Raw genomic sequence first — 22740 nt, forward strand, 5'->3', positions numbered from 1 at the left:
GTCGATGCAGCTTTGCAGGTTTCTGTCAACTGATTGTCCAGCCCTGACGCCCGTTAGACTGCAGTGATGTGGCTGTTTCTACTTGTATGCTTGTTACACAGTGCACAGTGTAGTGTGAGTACATACAAATTCATGAAATTCTTCTCAAAAGCACTTCTGAAAAAAAGTTTACCAGATCATTGAGTCAAGTGTAAGTACCTGGTGGGGGCCTTACTTTAGTRTAAGGAGATACTGGAGTCATGGCAATGATTCTCTACTGAGAAGTCATCTTTTCTCTCACAGTGACCAACTACTTTCTCAGCAATGTATTTTTTTCTAGACACAGTATTTTAATGGCAGGRGTCTGTGTTCCCCCCAATATGCACAGTAGGAAACCTCTTGGGTGCTTTCAGCACTGCTTCCACTAAATTCTTGAGCACAGAACAGAGGGTGACTCCTTTTCCCAACCAGTAACTGMGACATTCAGAGGTAGACTCTTCCAGTGGTCACATCCCTAGAAAATCTTATTTTCCATAATCGATCAAATTATGAAGGCCAGTGATGTTACTCCTGAGTGTGGTGGGCAGGATTATGCTCCAGGAAGCAGCATTAGGAGAGGATTTGCCAGCAGGTCCTGCCCTGGCTGTGTGAGGAGGAGGAGTTTTAAATATTAAAGTGAAGTAGTTCAGAATCACAAGTGACAAAGAGGTGGCTTAACTCACCTCTCTGCATTGTTCGCAGTGCCCTTGAGGGGAGCAGAGCTGCATGTTTAAGGGAATTTCAAGCAAAGTCTGCTGTGAATACGAGTCAGCATGTGGCGCAGGCTCTGACACCAGTAGACACAAGCAGATCTGTGTGGATAATGCGAGTTTTTTTTTTTTTTTCTTTTTGATTTTAGAATCAACCTTGTCCTATGTTAGGCAGCTGGAGGCCAGAGTAAGACAGCTGGAGGAGGAAAATCGCATGCWACCCCAGGTGGGTGACTTCTGTTGGTGGGAACAGCAGCGCATAGCTAGGCAGCAGCTCTTGAGTCTTGACTTGAGATCAAGTCCGTACTCCTCGAGATCCGACACTGCATTTGGGTAATCAGAGGCGCTCGCGGCTTTGCCTTCTCTTTCTCATGACTGTTAAGACTGTGGCAATGCTTCCATTCATTTTTCTCCTCTGCAGGTGTTGGTATCTTGCTAAGAAAAAGTCACTGGAAGCTGCTACTTATGCTATAATTAAATATTCATTGATGAATTGGAAATTGCAGTGAGTTGGCCCTTTACACCCAGGTTTCATTCCAAGAGAGTCTTGTCATTAAAATATCAAATGCTTTTTCAATAGTTAACTAAAATATTTGGCCCTAAATACGCAAATGTGTTACGTAATATTTGGGTTATATTATTTTTAATGTTTTGAGAGTTATGGCAGGTACTTAAATGTGAGACTGAAATTAAATTGAACGAATAAATAAAAAAAAGTTTTCCTAATATGTTTTTAAAAAGGAAAATTTTAGAAGTTCATTACAAATGAATCAAAGACGCTTGTAATTTTTTATTTATGAAAACATATGCTATACCATATTTTTAAATATGAAATTAAAAAAAAAAAACTTCAGGAAATCAGTTATGTCGCCAAATGAAGTTGCCCTCTGGAAGAAAAACTGCACTTTGGTTAAGTGAAGCACTAGTTTAAATGAAGTAATTGCTCTGAAGGACGAAAATACTTTCCATTGAACTTAGAACACTGTCATTTGAGTAGAAAATCCAAGTTCACAGTAAAATGTAGGTAGAAACAAAATCCACTGACTCACATTTATTCATGTATATAAGGGAAGATGCAAAATCCTAACTTAAAGTATTTCCTTCCTTAAGCAGATTTTAAAGTAAAGTTTGTGGGGTTTTTTTTGGTTTATTTTTTAATTTATTTTTTAATTTATTTTATTTTTTTCCTTCACAGATGTAGTGCAACAGTTACCAAGGCCTCTTTAGTTCTTTTTCTTATTTCAGTCTTGACTTTTTAGGTGCCTTTGTGAATTATTTAATTTCTCTGTTGTTGTTCTGGAAAAGAAGGGCAACAGGAACACTTATATGTCTATCCAGTAACATTTGCGTGGTTTTCAAGAGGAAAGAAAAGTATGATGCTCTCTGGTAAAGTTTATTATTTTCTTATCCGGGAAGGTATTTGGTATTTGGGGCAATGATTTGTCTTAGATCTGAAACAGCACCGAGAGATAAATGATACAGAACATTTTTGTGGGCCACCATTAGAGATGATCATATATTTTATTTTTCCCTGCTTTTGAGGCCTATTAGGTGGGTTGCCTGGTCATGGCAGAGCCTGGAGCACCTGCATTCCCAATGTTGAGCTCTGTGGAAATATTTCCCCTGGGGTATGTCAAAACCAGAAACTATTTGTGAAAACAGCACCTCCCCCTGTAACTATTGCAAAAGTGATCAAACCCAAGTCTGCCGAATCTGGGATGTTTAAAGGGGGAAACTAAGGCAGGAAGTTTACAAATTGCTTTTTGCTGATGCACAGGTCTCAGGCTTGTCATTTGTTTGGTTTTGTTGGCAGCAGCATCTACAGTAGAGTTCAGAATAAAATACCCCAGCACCGCTGGATAGTTTATCCTAAGAAATGATGAGTGATGTGGGGCACGTTTCCTGGCATGCCCTTCTCCCCATTCCTGCTCAAGAAAGTCATTGYTCCTGGGGAGAGGAAGAAATGAAGACATGAGGCTTGTTCTGGTTACACTGACGTGACGTTTGTATGTTTTCTTGGGGAGGTGGTTGTCCCTGTGAGTGACACCCTGAACGTGCTGCTCAGGCTGCAACAGCATCACGAGGACGCTGGATGGAAACGTGTGGTTTCCTGGCACTCATTTGCTTCCACTTAATGAGAGGAACTGGAGCTTGTTATGCCCTACATAACYCCTGTGTTATATAGGGGCTTGGCCYRGGGGTTTTGGCTTTCTGTAGCTCTGGCGGGCGTTGGAAGTGGCCGCACTGCGCTTAGTGTGAGGGAGGTGACGGTCCCACTCGTCACAGGGACTCGCAATTCCACTAGTTCCTTATGGAGAGTCTCCTCCTTGCCATCTAAGACACTCTCTGTTTCTCCCCCTGCTTCGCTTCTGCTCTTTCTCCCCTCTGCTTTCTCACGAGTATCCTATTCCTCCTTTTCTACTTACGTATCACTCATGAGAATATATCAACATATTTGGCACCTCCTCTGATAAATCTCTCATCTGCCACTTGGTTATGATTCTTTTCCACCTTCTTTTGCTTTGTCTCCTTCCATAGATATTAGTTTTGAGACGCCACAGACCTCTGACATACAGGTTTTACTAATACTGAGTGGCAAGAACATTTCCAGGGAAGATAAATACTCAGAGTTGCCATCACGGCTCAGCTGGAAAGCAAACCAAGTTTGTTCTGCTGCATGTCCCCACAGGCTTCCTTGYACCACCGAGTCAATATCTTAGTCTGATCAGGGAACAGGAAAGGTGTAAAAATAAATCTATATAAAAAAAGTCTGTTATTGTYTCCTCCTGGTGATGGTTTGTAGCATCCCAGTGGATCTAAGAGCAGTGAGAAGCTATAGTTGGGCCCTAGATTTGCTTTGTTGCTAAAGGCTGTGATTAGCTGTTTTTTTTTTTTTTCCTCACATAGCCTGGAGCAAGATATCATCCAGACCCTTTCAGTTTTCTGTCCAGATAGATTTTTAAGCAAGAAAGCTTAGCTTTCCAGGGTTTCTGGTAGGCAGCTGGATCTCCTGTGGAGAATGCCAAGCTCTACCACATGAGTCCGAGAGGAGGGTTGCCCAGAGCTAGCCTTAATACCTGGAGAGGGTATCAAGAGGATGTAAGGATCGAACAGTGGATTCAGATCCCAATTACAGYCTCATGGGTTGTGTTATGATACCAGTCAGGTCAGTGTGTAACTTCAGGTGACTGAAAATATAATGACAGTGAATGCGTTTTTAAGAAGATACGTAAGGTAGGAGGCAGACTCTGCCCCGAACAGCTTGAGCTCTGCAGCCACAGCGGGATGACTGAGAAGGAACATGGATGTGTCCACCTAGGATGTGGCAGTAAATAGCTGCAGGGACCAGTTTTTCTCACCCTTTTTCACTCTTTTTTCACTCTCTTTTCTTCTCTCTGGCTGGCCAAAGATTTTTGTCCCAGTGGAAGTGTGAGGCTACATCCCTTTCAGGCCTACCTGAACCATGTCCGGGGCCTCACTGGACTGSAGTTTGAAGGTCACCCACCTGCTGTCACTGGCTTCAGAGTTGTTTTATGCCCGACTAAATGCACGTCTTTCTCCAAAGGATTAGGATTTCTTCCCTTGTATATCACGGTTAGATCTTAAGACATGTCTATGAGGTCTGATGCAGGATCCATCTCTGAGCTGGCCACATACGAGCTAGCAGTGGTCCCAAAGCCAAGTTGTGGCTTCAGTATGGGACAGAACTTGAGCAATTCTGCTGCTACTCATGTAGGGTTTTCTGTCTTTGTTTCCTGGTTCTTTTCCCAGCTTCCCTTTACYAATCATGTTCTTTTACATCTGCTTTTGTTGCATCTCTTTCGTATCTACTGTTGCTACAAGCATTTTATTTTTCTTTGCATCCTTGCTAGCCTTTTCCAGCCCTTATATGTTTAAGGGTGATAGGGCAGTCATGACCGTTTGACACATGSTAATTTATTCTGGAGCACTTCCAACACTTCCCATTTCTATCTTGCTTTCTTCTCTTCTATGACATTATCACATTTTATTTCTTCCTACATTTCAAGTCTTTGAAAAATCCTTTTACTGAAATTTATGCTCTTGATTTTTCCCTCTGCATTGCCTGATTTTAGTTATAAATCAAGTTAGAAAATGGGGACTTTTTGGTTAAGCCCGCTCTGTATTCACCCACTTTGTGAAATCTGTGCCATTCACAACCTAATGTTTTGGTTTCTCCTTTCCATATCATGTAGAATAGTAGAGGAGAATACTCAACAAGAATGCGATTAAACTCACTAAACAAGCCCATATTATTTAATTACATCATCAAATGTTTGCCGAAAGTAGATCAGCAGCATCCGCCAAGCCATTTTTTCAAGTAATCTTATCCTCAGTTCTTCAATAACCTTATAGTATGAGGCCATTAATGTAGTGAAATCACTTTACAACAGCTGAGATTCTTATCAGCTGTTTTTTAGGGTGTGTCAAGGTATTTTAAGTATAAAATTTCCACCCAGGTTCTTAGTAAAATATCAAATAATTCTTGCCATATGAGCAAGCCTAACCAAAGACATAAAATTCAAACAAACAAAAAAATGGGACACTACAAAAGGGAGTCTGCAGTTCAGAGGAAAGGACATTCCCCTTTGCCGCCTTGCCAAGTAATTCCCAAATGTCCTGAGTTAATCTGTACCCATATACAAAAAAAGCCCTACCAGAGTCCCCTGGATTTTTCAAATTGTRGTGTTCATTTTATATGAGTGTCCTGTAAGATTCTATAAGATTCAACAGCCCGCAGCTTTTTTCTCTAGCGGGTTTATTAGTCATTAGAAGAGGTTCATGCAGGGCCTGCTGAAATGGCTGCTTTGAAGGTGCGTAGCCAGCGCTAGTTTGGACTGTGCAGAAAGACTGTGCATTTAATATGCCATGAAGTTATGTGGCTTTAGGCAGAAATGTGGACAAGTATGAGATTCTACCGAGGTCTTTGAGCACAGGAATTATTAGGAATAACAATCTATCCCTCCCAAAAAACACTGCTGATTTGTTTGGTGCATGGTTTATCCACATGATTTATCCGTGAAAACAGCGTAACTGCAATTCCTTGCTTCCTGTGTGCCCTTTCTCCTGCCTGTTGGAGAGAAGTTAACAAATATGGCCTGTGTTTCCTTCAGAGCTAATGGGGAACTGAGGAAATAATTAAAAAAAAAAAAAGATTTGAAAGGCAAATGGTGATTGAACTGGCATGGCCATAACCCAGCAGGAAGAGGACACTTCCCGAGCCAGCCACTCGCCTCGGGGGTAAAATAAAAGCTTCCTGAAGCACGAGGTCTTTCACGTTCACTGAGGCAGGACTTCCTATGGTAAGTGCCACTAGTGTGTGGCTGTGGAGGTGGCTGCTGCTCTCCTCAGGACACGGATGTCCTGCGTGTCTCCTGCTCCTCGGCTATTCCTGCACGGAGCAGGGAGAGGGCAGGTCATGCAGGAAGCTCCCTGCAAGGGAAGCTTGCSGATAAGCTGAGTGTAACTGTGGATTAGCTGAGTGTAACCTGAGTTATGCAGCGTGCTTTGCTTTGTGCTGCAGTGGTTTTCATTCATGGCTATCCTTGTCATATACAAATAGAAGAAAACAATGTTTTCTGCTGGCACAAAAGCTCCTGATTAGCTTTCTGCATCAAAGAGAATCCTTGTTCTGCCTGGGCACAGTGCAGCATTTGCTGCTGGCACTGGGGGAGAACGGCCCAAATTTTGCAGCCAAAGAAAGGGAGATACTAAATTCCCATTCATCTGTGTTTTTTTGTTAAGCAGTCTGTGGGCTCCAGGCAGCTTTCCTGTGCTTTCTCTTCACTAAAGAGTTGCTTATTGCTATTAGAATTAGCTATTTTATGGATTTACTTACAACAGAAAATAGATCTGGGTATTTAGTAGTTGCGCRCCTCTATCTTTGTGGCAATATATACAGGGAGTATTAGGTGTGTTTTGCCTCCTTCAGGCAGTGTTCTTGCTGCAGCTCTATGATTTAGCCCCAGAAAGCACTTGACCCGGAGAATCCCATCTGCAGAAGATGCAGGAGCTTGGGCAGGTGGGCTACGCAGGGGCAGTAGGGAAGGCTGCCAGTGTAGGATGAAGGGGAAAGTCAATTCTTCATCACCTCTCAACTGTGGGCAGTTGCATTTACTCAAAATGGCTCAAAACGTTTAAAATTAATGCAGATTTCAGCACTGCTATGTGGAGCCAAGTCTTTATCCCTTCTGTTTGATTTGTTTCTATGTCTGCAGCTTGGTTACTGGATAATAAATGAAAAGGCATGTCCCAGACACGAGGACGCATGGGATGCCCATTGTGAGTGACTGAATAGAAGTGCGCAGTGTGGCCTCAGAGAAGAAAGGGACCGGGGAATCCTCCTCCCTTCCTGAAGTTCTTTCCCAGGATGCGGTTATAATCTATCAGCCTTGGTCTGGCAGTGGTGGGAAAGGGACCCAGTGGAGAGAAAAGCAGGTCACCTTATGGTGAAAGGATAAACATTGCCAGACTCCCCGCTGTCAAGCAGCTGCTGTGATCGTAGGTCTGAGAAACAAACTTTTCTGGTCTCGTCAGGCGTCTTGTTTGCAGATGTCACCGCTTTTGGAAGAACGTTTCGTCCYCTGGTTTTGCTTTACTGCATGGCAAACTCATCAGGGAGTGAATAGGAGTGAGGCATCTTTAGGCTCGCAGGACTTGCTGAGGAAGAACAGGCCCGTGTTGAGAGTGGCCCAGTCCTCCATCTCCTCCAGAGGCTGGAATAAGCTGCCTCCAAAGAAGGCAGAAGCTGCTCTTGTAGAGTGGCCTGGCCTGAGTATGTTTGTCTCAAGTCTTGCTCAGAAGTAAATCTTCTGTCTTTATTCCTGTGTGATTCAGGCCCTTCCCAATGACAGGTGCCCCATGCAAAAGGGGAGGGTAATGCAAAATTATCCTCCATTCCCTTGAGTGGAAAGACATTCATCCCTCTTTAATTCAGATTAGGCATTTTAAAAATCTGTAATGTTTTGAGACATTAGCTAGTGTTTTCATTTGCCATGATTTTAAGACAAGCAGGTTTAGCTTGAGTTTTTTTAARTAGGATCAGATTTCTGCAAGGAGTCTTGAAATGTATATGCCAAAATGAGGCTTCTTAAAATAACCATTTACTGGGTTAAGACGCAGTTAAGAACAGCCATTTACTGGGTTAAGACCTATCCCAAAGTTCCCAGGCACTTCCCAGTCCTTTCCTAGTGTTTCTCTGTGACATCAACCCAGTGGCACTCGCTCTGGCACTGTGGCCCTGGTTCATCCTACCTGTTTTTAGGTACAACAGGAGCACASTGTCTCCTGCAGATTCTGCTCTTAGGATGTAAAACTAGGGGAGCTCATGAGAAGTCCCAAAGCCAGGAGGATGGGGATTAAGCGCTGCAAACCTTGGTTTAATTTTTAAGAAAAGCTTCTTTCTCTTCTAAAGTACAGGAGGAGGTGGAGGGAGAAGGAAGCCCACAGGGGAAATACTAATTTTCACTCTTCTACTAGCATGTGTTGAGAACACTGTCTGCTTAAAGCAACGAATGTTCACAACAAGTTTCTCATTGTCATGAAGGGAGGCAGAAATGTGCTGCGAATGGCGCAGAAGCAGCTGTGGCAGAAAGCTGCCTGGAGGAAGGCTGAGCCCCGACAATGGCACAATTCACAGGACATTCAGATTTTCTCATATTCAGGAAGCTTTAGAGGGATCTGAACTAATTTTGCCTGCCTTTTGTTAGCACTGTTTGTATTTTACTGCTTGAAATTGGCCCAAATCAATGCTGGCCCTGGAGTAGAAGAAACAAGACTGACAGGGAGAACTTGTCCTAAATCAGAATTGCTCCAATCTTCTTTATTACCCCTTTTCCTTCCTCTTTCATTTCCTTTTCCAAAGTGTAGCATTAAGCCTGCCCAGCGACTAACAGGTCTATAAATCCTTCTCAAAGAAAAATAAGTCTTAAATCTTCTTCCATGCATCACAGCGAATTGATAATAGTTGTTGCTGTGGAGAAGGGTAGAATGATGGACTGCACATTGCCTTAAATGTGTGCAGTGCCGACACTCTTCCTAGGAGGCACATTGCTGTCCACACCTGCTTAGGTTCCTTGGTACCCCTTCCTTGACAGGACAGGGGACTTGAAGACAAGCTTGTGTACCAAAAAGGCTCCGGATATCTTTTCATCTATACATCTGTCTTATGCATTCAGGCTCAGGACATCTTTTCTGTGGGCCTGGTGTATGCAATGTTCACTTTTGAATTGCTTTTAGGGTTGTCTTTTTATTTTATTTTATTTTATTTTATTTTATTTTATTTTATTTTATTTTATTTTATTTTATTTTATTTTATTTTATTTTATTTTATTTTATGTTATTTTTTTCAGTGTGTGGGGTTCACTCCTGCAGTGTGGGTCAGGTCTAACATGTGCAGCGATGACAACCGTTCTCTGTCCCTTGCGCTGCACGTCATCATTTACCCATTGGCACTAGTATGACCAGTGCAGCATTGCTTATTGCCGATGGATTTGGCATATTCTGGTGAAGTTATGCAACTTTCTTTGGTCCGGACCACCTTTWGGTATTTTTCAGGCAGATTGGATCTGTGGAATTCAGCTGCATGCCGTCTCCCTGTGCCCTTTTCCTCTCACCTTCATTTTTTCTGTTGTTTGCACTACAGACACCCCCAAAAGCCTTGCACAGTAGGGAGGATTAGTGCACATCAGGGCCCCGATTCTGCTCAGAGGAGCTTACCACTGTCATTATTTTTTTCCTTCAGAAAGGCATTCCACACATTCCAACAGGAATTGCTGTGATGTTACCTTTAATGTTTCCTACGGCATTTCTAATCCTGTAGGAAAGGAGCTTTTCCCTTTATCACCCTCTTTGAAATGTCTGGCTTGTTTCCCCCTTACTTGTCCTACTTTCTAAACAAAATTCTGCATGAGGAATGACAGCGAAGGATCAGATTGAGAGAACAGGTCGGGTTGAGGGAAGCCAGCCGTGCCTGCTCGGGCCGTCGGGAGCGCAGCGGCCTGTTTGGAGCCTCCCTCCGAAGGAGGCTGCGAGATGAGGTTCCCTCGTGCCCTGTGCTCCTCAGCAGCRACTCCAGGGAACCCTTTAGGTGCTGCAGGTTGGGAAGCTGGGAGCTGCGGGCGACGGGACGTTGGGGTGTTTGTGTTGACGTGGCAAAGCGCTCGCTGGCAGGAGGCCGCGCTCCTGCTCCTCAGCGCTGGGTGCAAAGCACCATCGCTCGCTGCGGGGATGGCGGCGGCACCCATGTCCCGCGTTAGGTCCTTGGGGGATGAGGCTTGGATGGAGGGAAATCCTGCTGGACACCAGTGATAGATGAGATGGTGCAGGAAAAAGAGGTACAGGGTGAGGATTTGTCCTGCACCTCCCACCTGGCGGCAGCAGGATTAAGATCTCCCGAATTAAAGCAACCTCTGCAGACTGCCCACCCTGTTCCCTGGCTTTCCAGGTATTCTGGGCCGACCCATTCCCTGTGGTTTTGGCCGCTCTGTGTCTACAAGGCACAGTGCAGTGCTGCAGAGCAAACCCTTCCGTGCTTTCATATGAGCCCATTGCTACAGTATCACTTTTTCAAGCCACCGCTTCTCCTCCTTTCCCTTTCTCCTGCAGTGCCTGAGGCAGGGCTCAGCCCATGGACTGCATGAGCAAAGGGGGAAGTGCCCCTGTTTTGTGGGCAACCTGATCGGGGAAGGGCACTCACGGCCTCTCCGTGCACCTTGCCTGGTGGGTCCCGGTCGCTTACATTGCAAACCTTGCCCAGGAGCAGAAAAAAAGCTCTAATTTTATTGAAGGAAACAGCTCCAGAACCTGCTGAGATAAAGCGAGGCATTCTCCAAACCTTCCTTTGGAGTAAATACTGCCTCCCTCTGAGCCTCACAGCAGTTTTGCAGGGCAACATTGCCAAATATCTTTATGTCCCAATTTGAGGGCTCTTGAGGCTCAGAGCCCTTGGGCTGACGTGATGTCCCTGATACTTCAGCAGACTCCTGGGCAGAGCTKGCCCTTCGCAGAGAGGCCCCTGCCCAGGGCCTTGCAGAGTGTGGGGCTGGTCACAGAGCTGCACAGGGGCCCTCCTACCCTGCCCTGCTCAGTGCTTTAATGACTGCTCTGTCAGGAAGCAGGAGGAATCAAAGGAGCATCCTTTGATTGCAGCAGTGCTAACAGTAACGCCTAAGCTGCCTAGGGTGACTTTGAGTGGGACATTCCTTCACTGCTTGTTTTTTTTTATATTATTTATTTTCTTGAGGTGACATCTGTTTTAATTAGTTTCCAACCCTTTTCCTTATTAAATAGTCTTTAATTTTTTATGAAGGATCCCAATAGGATGCCAGCAGGGGCGGAGGGGAGTTACTGCTCTCCAAACGAGCCATCTAACATCACTGGACATGGCTCAACTTCTCAGCAGTCTGAATCAGTGGTAAATGCTCTTAAGGTAACTGTCCTCCCGTGCAGTACATGCAGAATGTCATGTATGTTACTCAATACATGTCTTACTGTCCTGAGAACATTCCTGCACACATCACTGGAATGTTATTGTCATGAACAGTATTGTTTTTTTTCTGTTTGTCACTCATTGCATCTGTGGGCTGTGTGTTCTTTGGGGCAGGGACCACATGTTCCTTATGATGGGTGTGATGCCAGCTGTAGCTTCTCTTGTAATTGTACATATTTTCTCTCAAAGAAGAGAAAGGAGTGTTTTTCTCTAGAAACAAGTTTTTCTACTTCAGTGGGRTGCATATTTGTTCTCCAGTGAAGTATAATGGATTGCCATAACCTATATAGAGAGAAGTACCTTAATGCAAGATGAAGCCGATAGGCATGGTACAAGAAATATCTGAATTTTGCTCTGAAGATAATGCGTAATGACCCCAACGTTGCTGTGGAAACCTTTGTGAGAGCAAACGTGATTTATTGTGGAGCTCGGGGTTGGGCTGCAAAGACCTACATTGCATTGACCAGCAGCAGTTGTCACGAGCAATCAGAGAGGTGCAACTTCTGCCACTGCTAACCCATTGACTGGTCTCAGTCAATACCCAGCTGAGTTCGGGTGTCCCAATGACAGTGTGTGCATCAGCTGTGTCAGCACTTCTCTGGGCAGAGGTAGACGCTTAAGGAGACCCAAGCAAAGAACAGGTACTCCATGCTCCTGTAACGTGACTCTTTTCTGTTGCTTTGTGTACGCCACTCTCTCCTGTACTTAGCTCATTAACTGATCTGGTTTAAAATTTGCTCTGTTAAATGTTTTCCCATCTGTGGAGATGTCTTAGGGATACACTGACTACTTGAAGGGCCTAGGTTGGCACTCCTTCCTCTGGGTGGAATTGGAAGGGACCTTTGTTAAGTGTTTGCTCTGGATTTGCGGGATCCTTCTTGGAGACACACAGAGCACTGCAGCAGCTCAGTGGTGCCATCAACTTGCCTAGGCAACAAGTTTGTTTGGAGGTGAGTATCTCCCACGTGGTGACACTGACCGGGTGACATTGGCTTCTCCATGAAGCCCTTGAAAATGGGTTTGTGCAAGTGATATATGCAGGAATTAGAGCAATCAGATCCCTTCCTGTAACATAAAACCAGGGCACAGGGCTTCACTGCAGACGCCTTGCGGCTCTTTCTCTGGAACATGACCTGTGTAAGCAGCAGAGTGCAGGAACCCTCCGTGTCTGCACSTGATTGCAGGGCCCTCACTTAGCACCTCAGTCACCACTGACACCCGGCCCCCCGATAAAGTGCTGCTGTCACCGACCTTGTGTGGAGATGGAGCAAACCAGTGGGGAGCACCTGCTTCTTCAGCAGTGCTCAGGGACCTGCCTTGTGTTTCACTTGCTGCTGTCTAGAATGTAAAACTTTGCCAAGTAATTTAATCAAGAGGACACAGGTGTTTTCCAAATAAGCCTTTTGTAGCTCTCTCAAAATACCTCTAGAAAAAGACAGTCTATCAAGTGAACAATTGCCAATATGTTTTTGACAACCTGTAATAGCTGGTTAGTATAAGAAGGTGTTTGAAATTCCTTCATTGCTGGAATTGATTGATAAGATGCACGTAGGATTTAATTCAGTGTGATGTAAAGTCATCATCTAGTCTGCCTAAGTAACTAAGGACATGAACTTGCCCAAGACCCTTGCATCAGGTTTTCCCATCCCAAGTTCAGTACAGCCTCTTGGAAGCCTTACTGAGCCATCTACAAGTTAAAGCAAGATAAGCTTTAATCAGAAAGGGTCTGAGGCTCTGCATAGGAGCTGCTGCATAGCAGAGTATGGTCTGTGATACCCAGGAGGTCAGGCAAGAAGATTGAATGATCCTGCCTGCCCTGAAATCGTAAGCACTGTTATCAGCCTCGTTATCTTTAAATCTAAGGGTTCAATTATATATGTGTGCCCGTACTCAGAAAACACCTGTGAAAGGTTAAATATATATTACTGTTCTTATTGGTGGTTGAAAAACAAATTCCATTTATAAAATAAAATCTCCTTTTTGTCTTGGAAGCTMAGGAAAGTGTGAATCAGCTGGCTGTTAAAGACTTGCACCACTACCTTAGTAAGGCACAAAAAGCTGTGGCTGAAGAAATGCACAGTGTAAGTTTAAGGTGTTTAATTTTGTATTCCCTATTGAGCCTGAAAGCACCTGAAGATGCAAAGTCCAATTTTGCTTAAAGGCTGATAGTCAACATGCCCTTGAAATATGGAAGTTAACTCAGTTGTGTTTCCGTATTGCAGTTACTGTTTCTTATTATCAATATTGAAATTTAAACGTGTTGATCAGTGTCAATCAGAAAATTCTGTATGTGATAATATACATATATTGAGTAAAATGCTGTGTGAGCCAGCTGACTTGAATTTTATCACTGTTAAGAATAAAATTTGACAAGAATGCTAAGGTTTTGCAGTCTCAGTTTCCCCATTTGTGTAATAGTATCTTCATATTTTCTKGCCTATATCATTGCTTTGCATTTTATGGATAAAAAACAGTTTCTAACTAATAAATGTTTAATGGCGAACATAACATTTCCCAGGATTTAAGTAATACCACTTCTAAAATGCTAATTTACTGTACTTGACATTATCAAATTATTTTTGTAAATCCCAAGTCTATCCTTGTCTTCTGCCTTGTCTCTTTTTTGCTCCCCAGTCATTCAGAGTTCTGCCACTAGCATTGAAATGCTACCCCTTCTTCTGCCTTCTGTGATCTAGGTCCGATTTGACAATTGCTACATTATTTTACCTTTAAAATAATTGCTTGTTTCTCTCCTCCTTAAATACACCTATTCCATATTAAAAGCACAGTGGATTCATTAGTGATTAATTAATTTGAATTTTCTTMTGTCTTATTGCTCACTGTTTTGCTCCAGCCTTATATATAGGAGGGTTTGGTTTTCTTTTTCACATGAAACATTTGCCCTGGCATCAGGTTGCCTTTGGAAGAGCAGAATGATGACCAGTCTGGATTTCGGGTTTTTTAGTTTTGGTGCGTAGTTTTGATTGCTCCTGAAATGTGATTTAGATGTACAATTTATGTCCTACAATATATGTTTCTACATTTTGGGAAGGGGATTCTGTCACGTCTCTCTCAGGATGTGTATATGATGATTATGCCACTTCAGCACCGACATATTTGGCAAGTTTTTCCTTTCACTTATGTACTTGCATTGTCACAGGAGAAACCAGCCAGAATGGATCAGCAGGCTTAGAGATAGCTTTGCATATAKTAAGTAGTGTTGAGGTAATTTCAAAGCACCAAAACTCTTGGAATCAGTAAAGAGAGGTTTTGGTCTTGCTGATCTTTTTTCCAGATTACCATTAAGTTTTGTGCACAGGTGCCTGCAGATGATGCAGCTGCTCTGGTCTGCAGATAGGCTGCAAGTTTTGCCCTGGCTTAGAGGGAAAATACTTCTCCATCCTTTCACTTCCCTGTGTTGGAAAAAAAGCTGGAAATCAATCTTCATGACTCTGTCATGACCTTCTAGCTGCCCTTTATTCAGCCAAAGTTTCCTGTGAAATTTTGAGTGAAGTCTTTGGTACTGGGTTTTTTACTCTGTTGTAATGATTTATAAAACGTGCAGGAATGTTTTAACTTTTATGTTTTCTCTTAAGTACTTGCAAACACAAAGCGATTCATTTAGTTSCAGTTATGACAACTTTTTCAGTGTTGAAATGCTGAATTGACAAGAAAGCAATTCTTTTATATGCAAATACAAAACAGGTATGTGATGCATAGGGCCAAATAAAAGTATGTGCAGGAGGCAGCAATATGTGCAGTTACCATGACCCTGCAAAGCCCTGTATATGTCCAGGAGGAGACATATATATGGGAGAGTTTGGTGAGCAGTCTGCAGGTACTGGTCCCTCTCAGCCCATTCAAAGGAAATCAGTGCGATGCCCTGGAGAGGAGCCTCTCTGCACGGCACCCTGCGCAGAGGCTGTTGCTGGTCGAGGTTACTGTCCCTCCCAGTGGCTKTGTGGTTCACGCTTTGAGTTTATCATATCCTATCCCGTTAGAAAGCATCACCGTGGGCTGGCGGTTACCACCCTGGGACTGCCATTGGTCTGGAAATCCCGACTCCTGGAAGTGCTGAACGATTCCCATAGACCAAAAACGAGCTGCAGTGTGGGCTGGCACCAAGACTGCAAGCACAGCCCATGCACCACTCGTCCTCCACAGCTGGAGGCACGTGGGATGGTGTGGAAAAGTGGATTCTGCCTCAGCTTCCTACCCAGAAAAGTGGGATGAATATTCTTTTCCACCTCCACCTTGTCAGTTGTGTTGAGGACATAGGACATTTAGGACTCTCTGCTTGTCCCTTCTTGTCAACCAGAGGTCATTTGCTCAGCTGGAGATGAGGGTCTCTGAAAAGTGTCACCTTGCAGTTTATTACAGTGTCAGCATTGGCTGCTAGGTAAATATTATCTAATGTTCATTGACCAGAAAATTGTTGAATGGCATATCTGTACAGTGGGCCTTTATGTTTTGATAATATTAAGTTAATAACGTCAGCAACAAAATGTGGGAAAGAAACGTCCGTGTCATTTGATGACATCTATGTCATCAAATCTAGCCCTCCACCATTTCTGATGACTCAGTCATAATTGTTTCAGGAGATTTTACTGAAAAACAAACATAATGCATTTGCCACTTCACAGTATTTCATAATGTTTTACAGTGAACAGCTAAAATACAGAGGTTTTTATTGGTATGCTTTTTGGTGTTACCATGAGGGTAACATTACTGGAAGCTACTTAGTTCGTTCCATCATTTGCCTTCAAATTATAGGTGGCTTCAGGGTGCAAGTTGCTTGTCATATGGAAATTTTGCAGGGAATCAGTTTTGGGTAGGCCTATGGAATAGTCCTGAAGAGAGGTACTTTCAATGCTTTGCAATTTAGTTTGCTCCATTTGCCATGGTTGCCAGATTGTAGTCTTATTGCTTCCAGCCTTGGAGTGTTTCTTTTTTCCGTGCTTTCCATGTTTGCCTACTTCAGGCAGTGTCAAAATACAGATAGTAAATAAGAACGGTGGAAAACATTTCTGCTTTTCTCTACAGTTGGACCAGTGTTGCTCCAGTGATTGGGTGGCTTAGTACTAGTTATAGCTTAATTGACTTCAGTTGGTTATTATTAAGTATATGGAAACTGAAATTCTAATTCACAATGTGGTGGTGATCCATCAATCTGTTTCTGGTGGCTCCTTGAAGAGAGGCTATGGTAATATGACAGAGACAACTGATTCTCCTGTTTCTAACCGGCCAATCCTTTTTTGTAAGTCATTGTAAGACCCATTCTTAAATTCTTTTCGTTGATATTTTTCTGTGTTTTGAATTCCATAATTGTGTCATGGATGTTTTGGAATCATGAATGGGAGTAGATGTGAGTATGAGGAAAGAAATCTTTTTGAGTGTGTAGTCCACAGTGTAAAAAAGTTTGAGAATTTTAACCAAATTGCACATGGCTCTGGTTCAGCAAAAACCACAAGCATATATAGAAGAGTAATTATATGCACAATCCTACTGATATCAAGGACAAATAAAAGCCATGAAAACAAATACTTGCACCTGACTTGATTTTAAATGTTTCTAGAGATGAGCTATGTGCTTTTAACATTAAAAATGTTTATGCTTCTCTATGTGCTTCTGAAACTAGTTCTGGAAGAGATGTGGTTTGGGAAATRTTGGAACAAAGGGCTTCTGCTGAGGCTTGCAAATGTCCTGTCTTTTATCCAAAGCGTGAAATATCCTAGTGATGCACGAGCCAGTTCATTTGTCTCCATATTTAATCATTTTTACCTAGCAGCATGTGCTTTCTGTGTTCMAAAGGAATGTTTTGTCCTTTGAGAAATACTCTCTTCTCCTGTGTCCTGTCCCTGCCTCTCTGTCCATACCTGTGCTGCATGGTACACGTAAGGAACGTGTGGGATCTCCCAGTGCATGTATGTGTGAGCACAGATGCCTCTCAACTGTTGATACTGATATCTCTTTCTATCCCTGCCTTTAGGTTGTGTGGAGGAAACTTGGAGATGCTGCAGGGTCGTGCCCTGGAATTAGACAACATTTGTCAGGAAATCAATATAAAGGACCTATGTAAAAGGACCTGAGCAAGTCCCCTCTCTGAGGAGAAAGAGCTTGACCTGCCGGTGAGAGATAAGAAAGAAGCGACTGTATCCACAGTGACTTTCCATCCGACAAGGGGTTGTCTACATGCACTGCAGGAGACTTGGTTGGGAGCTAGGAGAGATTCTACATGGAGATCTTTCAGATGAGATAGGTTTTTCCGTGTCCCTCGTATACTGCTCTTTCAGTATACTGACCAGTGACCCACGCCGTCATTGAAACACTCCGCATTTAGAAGCATTGAGGTAGTCCCATTCCTATCGGGATTGACTGGGATTCCGCGGGAGTTACATGAAATAAATTATTATTTTGGATAGTTACAGTGAATCTCCGGTAAGTCTGGATGAATTTTCCATCAGATTTAACTAAAATTCTTCACCAGACTGGCGAGACCTCGATAAGCTGTGCCTTTGGTCTCCACAGTTCTGAGAAAGTCCCTTGCTTAGTAACATACTCTTCAGTCTGTAAAGTATCCGTTAATGGTGCTTAGGCAATTTCCAGCTGAATTTTTTGTTTTATTAGAATATTTGCAWTTTGAGGTGCTAAAAGACCATAAAGTCTCCTAACAAGCCAGTAGTGTAGCAAAACTACAGTACTTGTAGTAAAACATAGTTTCTTTCTAAATGAAAGTGAAATTAGCTTTCTTTTCAATTCATTTTGATACAAATCTTCTGAAGACATGTAAGAGATTCACAACCCTTTAATGAACAAAATATTACCTTAATAAAGGTCTCCAATCTGAATTTCCACCAAAGTTTTTTTTTTTTTTTTTTTCCCCTGAAAGTATTTTCCAATTGTCAGGATGGTAATTTCTGCTGTTTAATTTAGAGGCGTGCTGTTTTATTTAACAAAGCTGTAAGAATCTAAAAGATTGCACTGCGTTATGAAAAAAGCTTTTCTCGTTACTGTAGCATTCTTTCAAAGAARAGGGTTTTATTAACTCAGAGCATGTCTTTCATTATTATAAGACAAAAAGCTCTTGTTCACATTGCCTGAGGTTGGACCAGAAGGTGCCCTAGACGTGCTTAGTTTATTTTTTTTCCCCCCTTACGTGTATGATATTAGTTGTGTGTATTGAATTGCAATGATAGATATTTTGTGTATATCGAAAAGCAATGATAGTTTTCTTGTATGAATGTGAATCGGGCTTGTGACTGAATGCTCTTAACTTTTTACCATAGCTGAGCATCAACAAATTAAATAAAAAATAAAATAGGAATGCAACAATCCCCCGATTTCTGGTTTGTTCTTGATTACTGAGATTGGAGCCAAAGTCAGGATCCTGTTTTCTCTGCGCTTGTAACCTGCCGTATTAGTGGACTCTTTGTAGTGGAACGTAGCTCGGTTGCTGTACAATCTTTTGTTATATAATAGTATGATGTAAAATCCGATGTCTTCAGAAAAACACAGCGTGTTAATTTGCAGCAGTGATTATATTGGATTCTGTTGTTATTTTTACTTGGTACCGTTTGACGTAAAGCCCCGATTCAGCATTACTTTCTCAGATAAACCTATTTACCTCGAGTTAGGAATGCAGAATCTGGCCTTTTATTTGGAAACACTGCAGTCTTAGCATATTTCTGATATATGACCTCCTAAACAGTTGTCTATTACCTGTTGTTTTCTCCCATAACATATTGTTTGCATAGCTAAACTTAAATTGTTGTATTCCTATATATCTAGCTATCTATATATATATGTATGAAAATGTAAAACACGTACTTGTGCCTGCAGGACATACGTGCAGGGGCTAATTTGAGGGACACTGGTCTTTTGACACTACACTTGTGTAAATTTTGATACTGTATTAAAAATATTTTTTTACAGTTCTGCATACAATTGGATATCAAGTATCTGTGTTCATCCTAGCAACAGTAATAAATTATAGAATATCCAAGTTGTTTGCTTTCCTTTCATGACGGAGGTCTGGAGCTACTTTGGTTCCAAGTCGGTTTGCTTTGCAGGAGCTGTCTGAAATTTTCCTGTGTGGCTGGTTAATTTGCGGCGTGTTTTGGAGTTTGGTTCTCCGTAGGAGTCTCCTGAGCGCAGCACTAGCTGGTGGGAATGGAGCATCTCGTCTCTCCGTGGAGAGTGGTGGCTGTGGTGACAAGTTGGGAGGACCCCTGGTTGACTCTGCTGCCTGCAGGCTCAAGAAAACAAGTTGTTCATCGCCGGTCCTCTGCTCACGGGGCTGCCCCCTCGTCCCCCGCAGCAGCACTAAGGCTGCCCACTCCTGCTCGTGCATCCGGAGGAAGCTCGTGCTCAACCTCCCAGAACAAAAATAATTAGTAGAATTCATATCCTGAGGCTAAGGAAGGCTGTGGGGCCCCTAAAAATGCAGCTCGCTGGATGGGCAGCACGTAGAGAGCAGAGTAAATGCGGCTGAGGGCTGCTGTAGTCGGCTCCTGTTTTCCTGCGCTAAAGAGAAGCGCTGCTGTAGGTTACAGACCTTCCCCCCGCCTGTCTGCTGCTCTGCCCACRTGTGATGGATGTGCTCCTGCCCCAGCTCCACCTGCCTTCCCACACGAAGCCCTATTCAATAGACATTATCTGATCCTGGCGGTTGCCTCCCTGGTTTCTTCCCCCACTCAGACATTAACATTAACCATCAATAACAGTCCTGAGGGCTGCATCCTGATGGGCAGATGAGGCTAACTGAGCATACACCAGCCACAAGTCCTCTGGAATGAAAGAACGTCTCGTGTCCTACAGGTAGGGATGACCTGAGAGCCCACTGAGCTCTCCTTGCATGGCAGGGGCTGCAGGCCGGGATGTCCCCGGAACACGGAGGCCTCACATGGATACCCCTGGGGGCTGAGAGATCCTGGCCACAACAGGCTGGTGGTAAGTCACTATAACGCGCTCTCGTTCTGAAATTGCAAACTGTATTGACGTAGCTGTGCACAAAATCCTTTAGTCATAAACCATTGGCCAGGTCTGGGACTAGGACAGGATCCGGCCGTACCTGGACTCCTCTCGGAGCCTGGAAAACAAGGGGCTCCAACCTGAACCCCATGACTCAACGGGAGGGTGTCCTTGGTAATTCTGTGCATATCCTGTACCCCATGCAGGAAATAAGAAGTGATCTTGCCGTAGAATCTTGTGAAATCATTGTCCTTATGAATAAAACCTATTGCTATTTCTTTCACATGAGTGAAATGCGTTGTGGCTCTCACCCACCACACACTTGTTCTGTGACACCACGTAGAGTTAGGTATTTTTCACTAAAGGATAAGCACACCAAGCCTCATGGATTCCCCAAATCAGTTGTTTTTAGCATAACTCTGCTTCAGTAGAAAATTGGCACCTTATTATAGGACTATTCCCAGACTTCTGAGCTGTGCATGCATGGGCTATAAATTTCAGTATGAGTGAATTTCAGTGAATTTCACATAGCATAAAAATTTTAAACTTGTTTTTTTCTTAAGTCTTGGGGCTTTGCTGACCTACAAAGAGCTCTACAGAAAGGAGCCCCTCTTGAACCTACACATAGAGTCTACTCTGCCTTCACAGTCATAAACTGCTCACTCTATTTATCCTTCAATGGCGAAAAGCTGTTTCATTTAGGGGTTAGAAAGCAAAGAGTGACAGTTTGTTCTGCAGCAAGGGGCTGGTTTCAGTGCAACCCGCTCCCCTACAGTTGCCGCTGATGGACGTGTCTATGAAGAGGGCACGGAGCCAACGTGTCCTCTTGGAACGCAGCCTGGGAGCGAGGACAGGAGCCACGTGCAGCCCCGCATGCTCCAACTGCTGGAGAGCAGCCGCACSGCAGGTTTTTCCTGGTTTTTCCACATATTCAATAACATTTTGCTTCACACATCACTGTCAGATACTTCCCTGACAAACACTGCTCTGACTCCAGTTAATTTAAATCTTCATGTGATTTTGAAATTAGGCCTTTAGAAACATTAAGCRTATTAAGACCGGAGTTCCAGAACAACACAACTTCTTCCTGCTAATATCACTAGTTTGATATGGAAGAAAATAGCTGAGCTGAAGATAATGCATGGGGGGAAAAAAAGTCCCTCTTTTAGTTTCAGTTTCTACAGAAAAGACTAGAAAAAGGAGCTGCCAGCTGTGTAATACCAAGACCTCTTTACACCTCCAAACCCTACATTTTCCAAACCTATATTTTCCAGGCTCAGGCAGATCACTTATAAAAGGATATCACCCACAAACTTATTGGGAAGTACTGAAAACTTCCTAGGAACCAGGTCTGCATCTCCTGGTCATATAAAAACTTGAAAGAACAGTTAACTCAATGAAACGCTGCCTGGATTTAATGAGGAGAGGGGCTCCGTTACCTAATTAACCAGTAAATTAGGCTACCTTATGATTATGACACTTCTCAGCATATGTGATGTGATCTAGAAGCAAACTGTGAGATGTGGGTTGCCAGCTATGGCAACTCTCACTGATAAATGCAGTGTCTGCTATTAATGCTTTATTTCTTGCTATTAATGATATATTTCCCTATTTTTTAAGAAAAGAGCCTCTCCTTCCTTCTTGGTTACTCCACACTCTCCGTGATTTCTTTTTATTCTGGGAATAATTCCAGTTAGTGGAAGAGACACTTAAAAGGCTGTCAGGAAATGCTGAACATTGGGCAGGTCACAAGAGGGGGGAAATGCTTAGTGACCACCACACGAACAGGATCCTGTGCCCTGGGAGCACCAGGAATGGAGCATGCAACCCATAAGAAGGGAGCTTCTGCGGCAGTTTCACTCCTCGTGTTGGACTATATGGGATGCTGCTGGSATCTTCTATCCATTTTGGGGAGTGGAGATGGCAAGCAGCACAAAAATGGTAATGTAAGAGAAAATTAAGTTTTAAATAATCTCACATGAGTAGAAATATTTTTATAACGTTTGAAAAATTATTTTAACAATGATCTCAGTCACAGGGAGGAATTGAGACTTCCTTTACAGCGTTTCATACAAATATTTTTGACCAAAGAATTATTTATAGGCCTTATTTAATATGTCCCTTGCTGCTCCCTTCCTCCCCRGTGCATGCACACACAGACAGACTTCTGCACTATGCCCAAACATACTCTGGGGCTTGGTGAGGTCTTTGCTGGTTGGGCCAGGCTCAGAGCATGTCCAGCCTTGAACTGGTGTTGGTGGAGACCTCCCATGCTACTGGCAGCTAGGAAGGACCCCAGGGACTTTGTTATGTGCTTCCCTCTACAGTTGTTCCCTAAACATCTAACTCTCTGAGTGCCAGAAGAAAAGTAGCAGATAGTCTGATATAGAATCATGGACTCGTTATGGTTGGAAAAGACCTTGAAGATCAACGAGTCCAACCGTAAACCCTTCAACAACRTGGCTGCTAAATCATGTCCCTAAGTGCCTCATCCACACGCTTCTTGAGCACTGCCAGGGATGGTGACTCCACCAC

The 22740-nt window shown here is 43.2% G+C and overlaps 1 protein-coding gene across 1 annotated transcript in view; it reads left to right on the forward strand.

Moving 5' to 3' along the window:
- Window positions 1–18104, forward strand: part of CCDC85A (coiled-coil domain containing 85A) — a 77275-nt gene extending 59171 nt beyond the window's left edge. Inside the window, exons 3-5 of the mRNA XM_026036604.1 lie at window positions 878–954; window positions 11056–11175; window positions 17225–18104. Of these exons, the coding sequence (XP_025892389.1) occupies window positions 878–954; window positions 11056–11175; window positions 17225–17314 (287 nt within the window). The 3' untranslated portion in view covers window positions 17315–18104. The remainder of the gene's footprint in view (window positions 1–877; window positions 955–11055; window positions 11176–17224) is intronic.
- The last annotated feature ends 4636 nt before the right edge of the window (window positions 18105–22740 follow it).

The sequence above is a fragment of the Nothoprocta perdicaria genome, unplaced genomic scaffold, assembly GCF_003342845.1.
Source record: "Nothoprocta perdicaria isolate Ctin4 unplaced genomic scaffold, notPer1 scaffold_181, whole genome shotgun sequence".
Classification (NCBI taxonomy): Eukaryota; Metazoa; Chordata; class Aves; order Tinamiformes; family Tinamidae; genus Nothoprocta; species Nothoprocta perdicaria.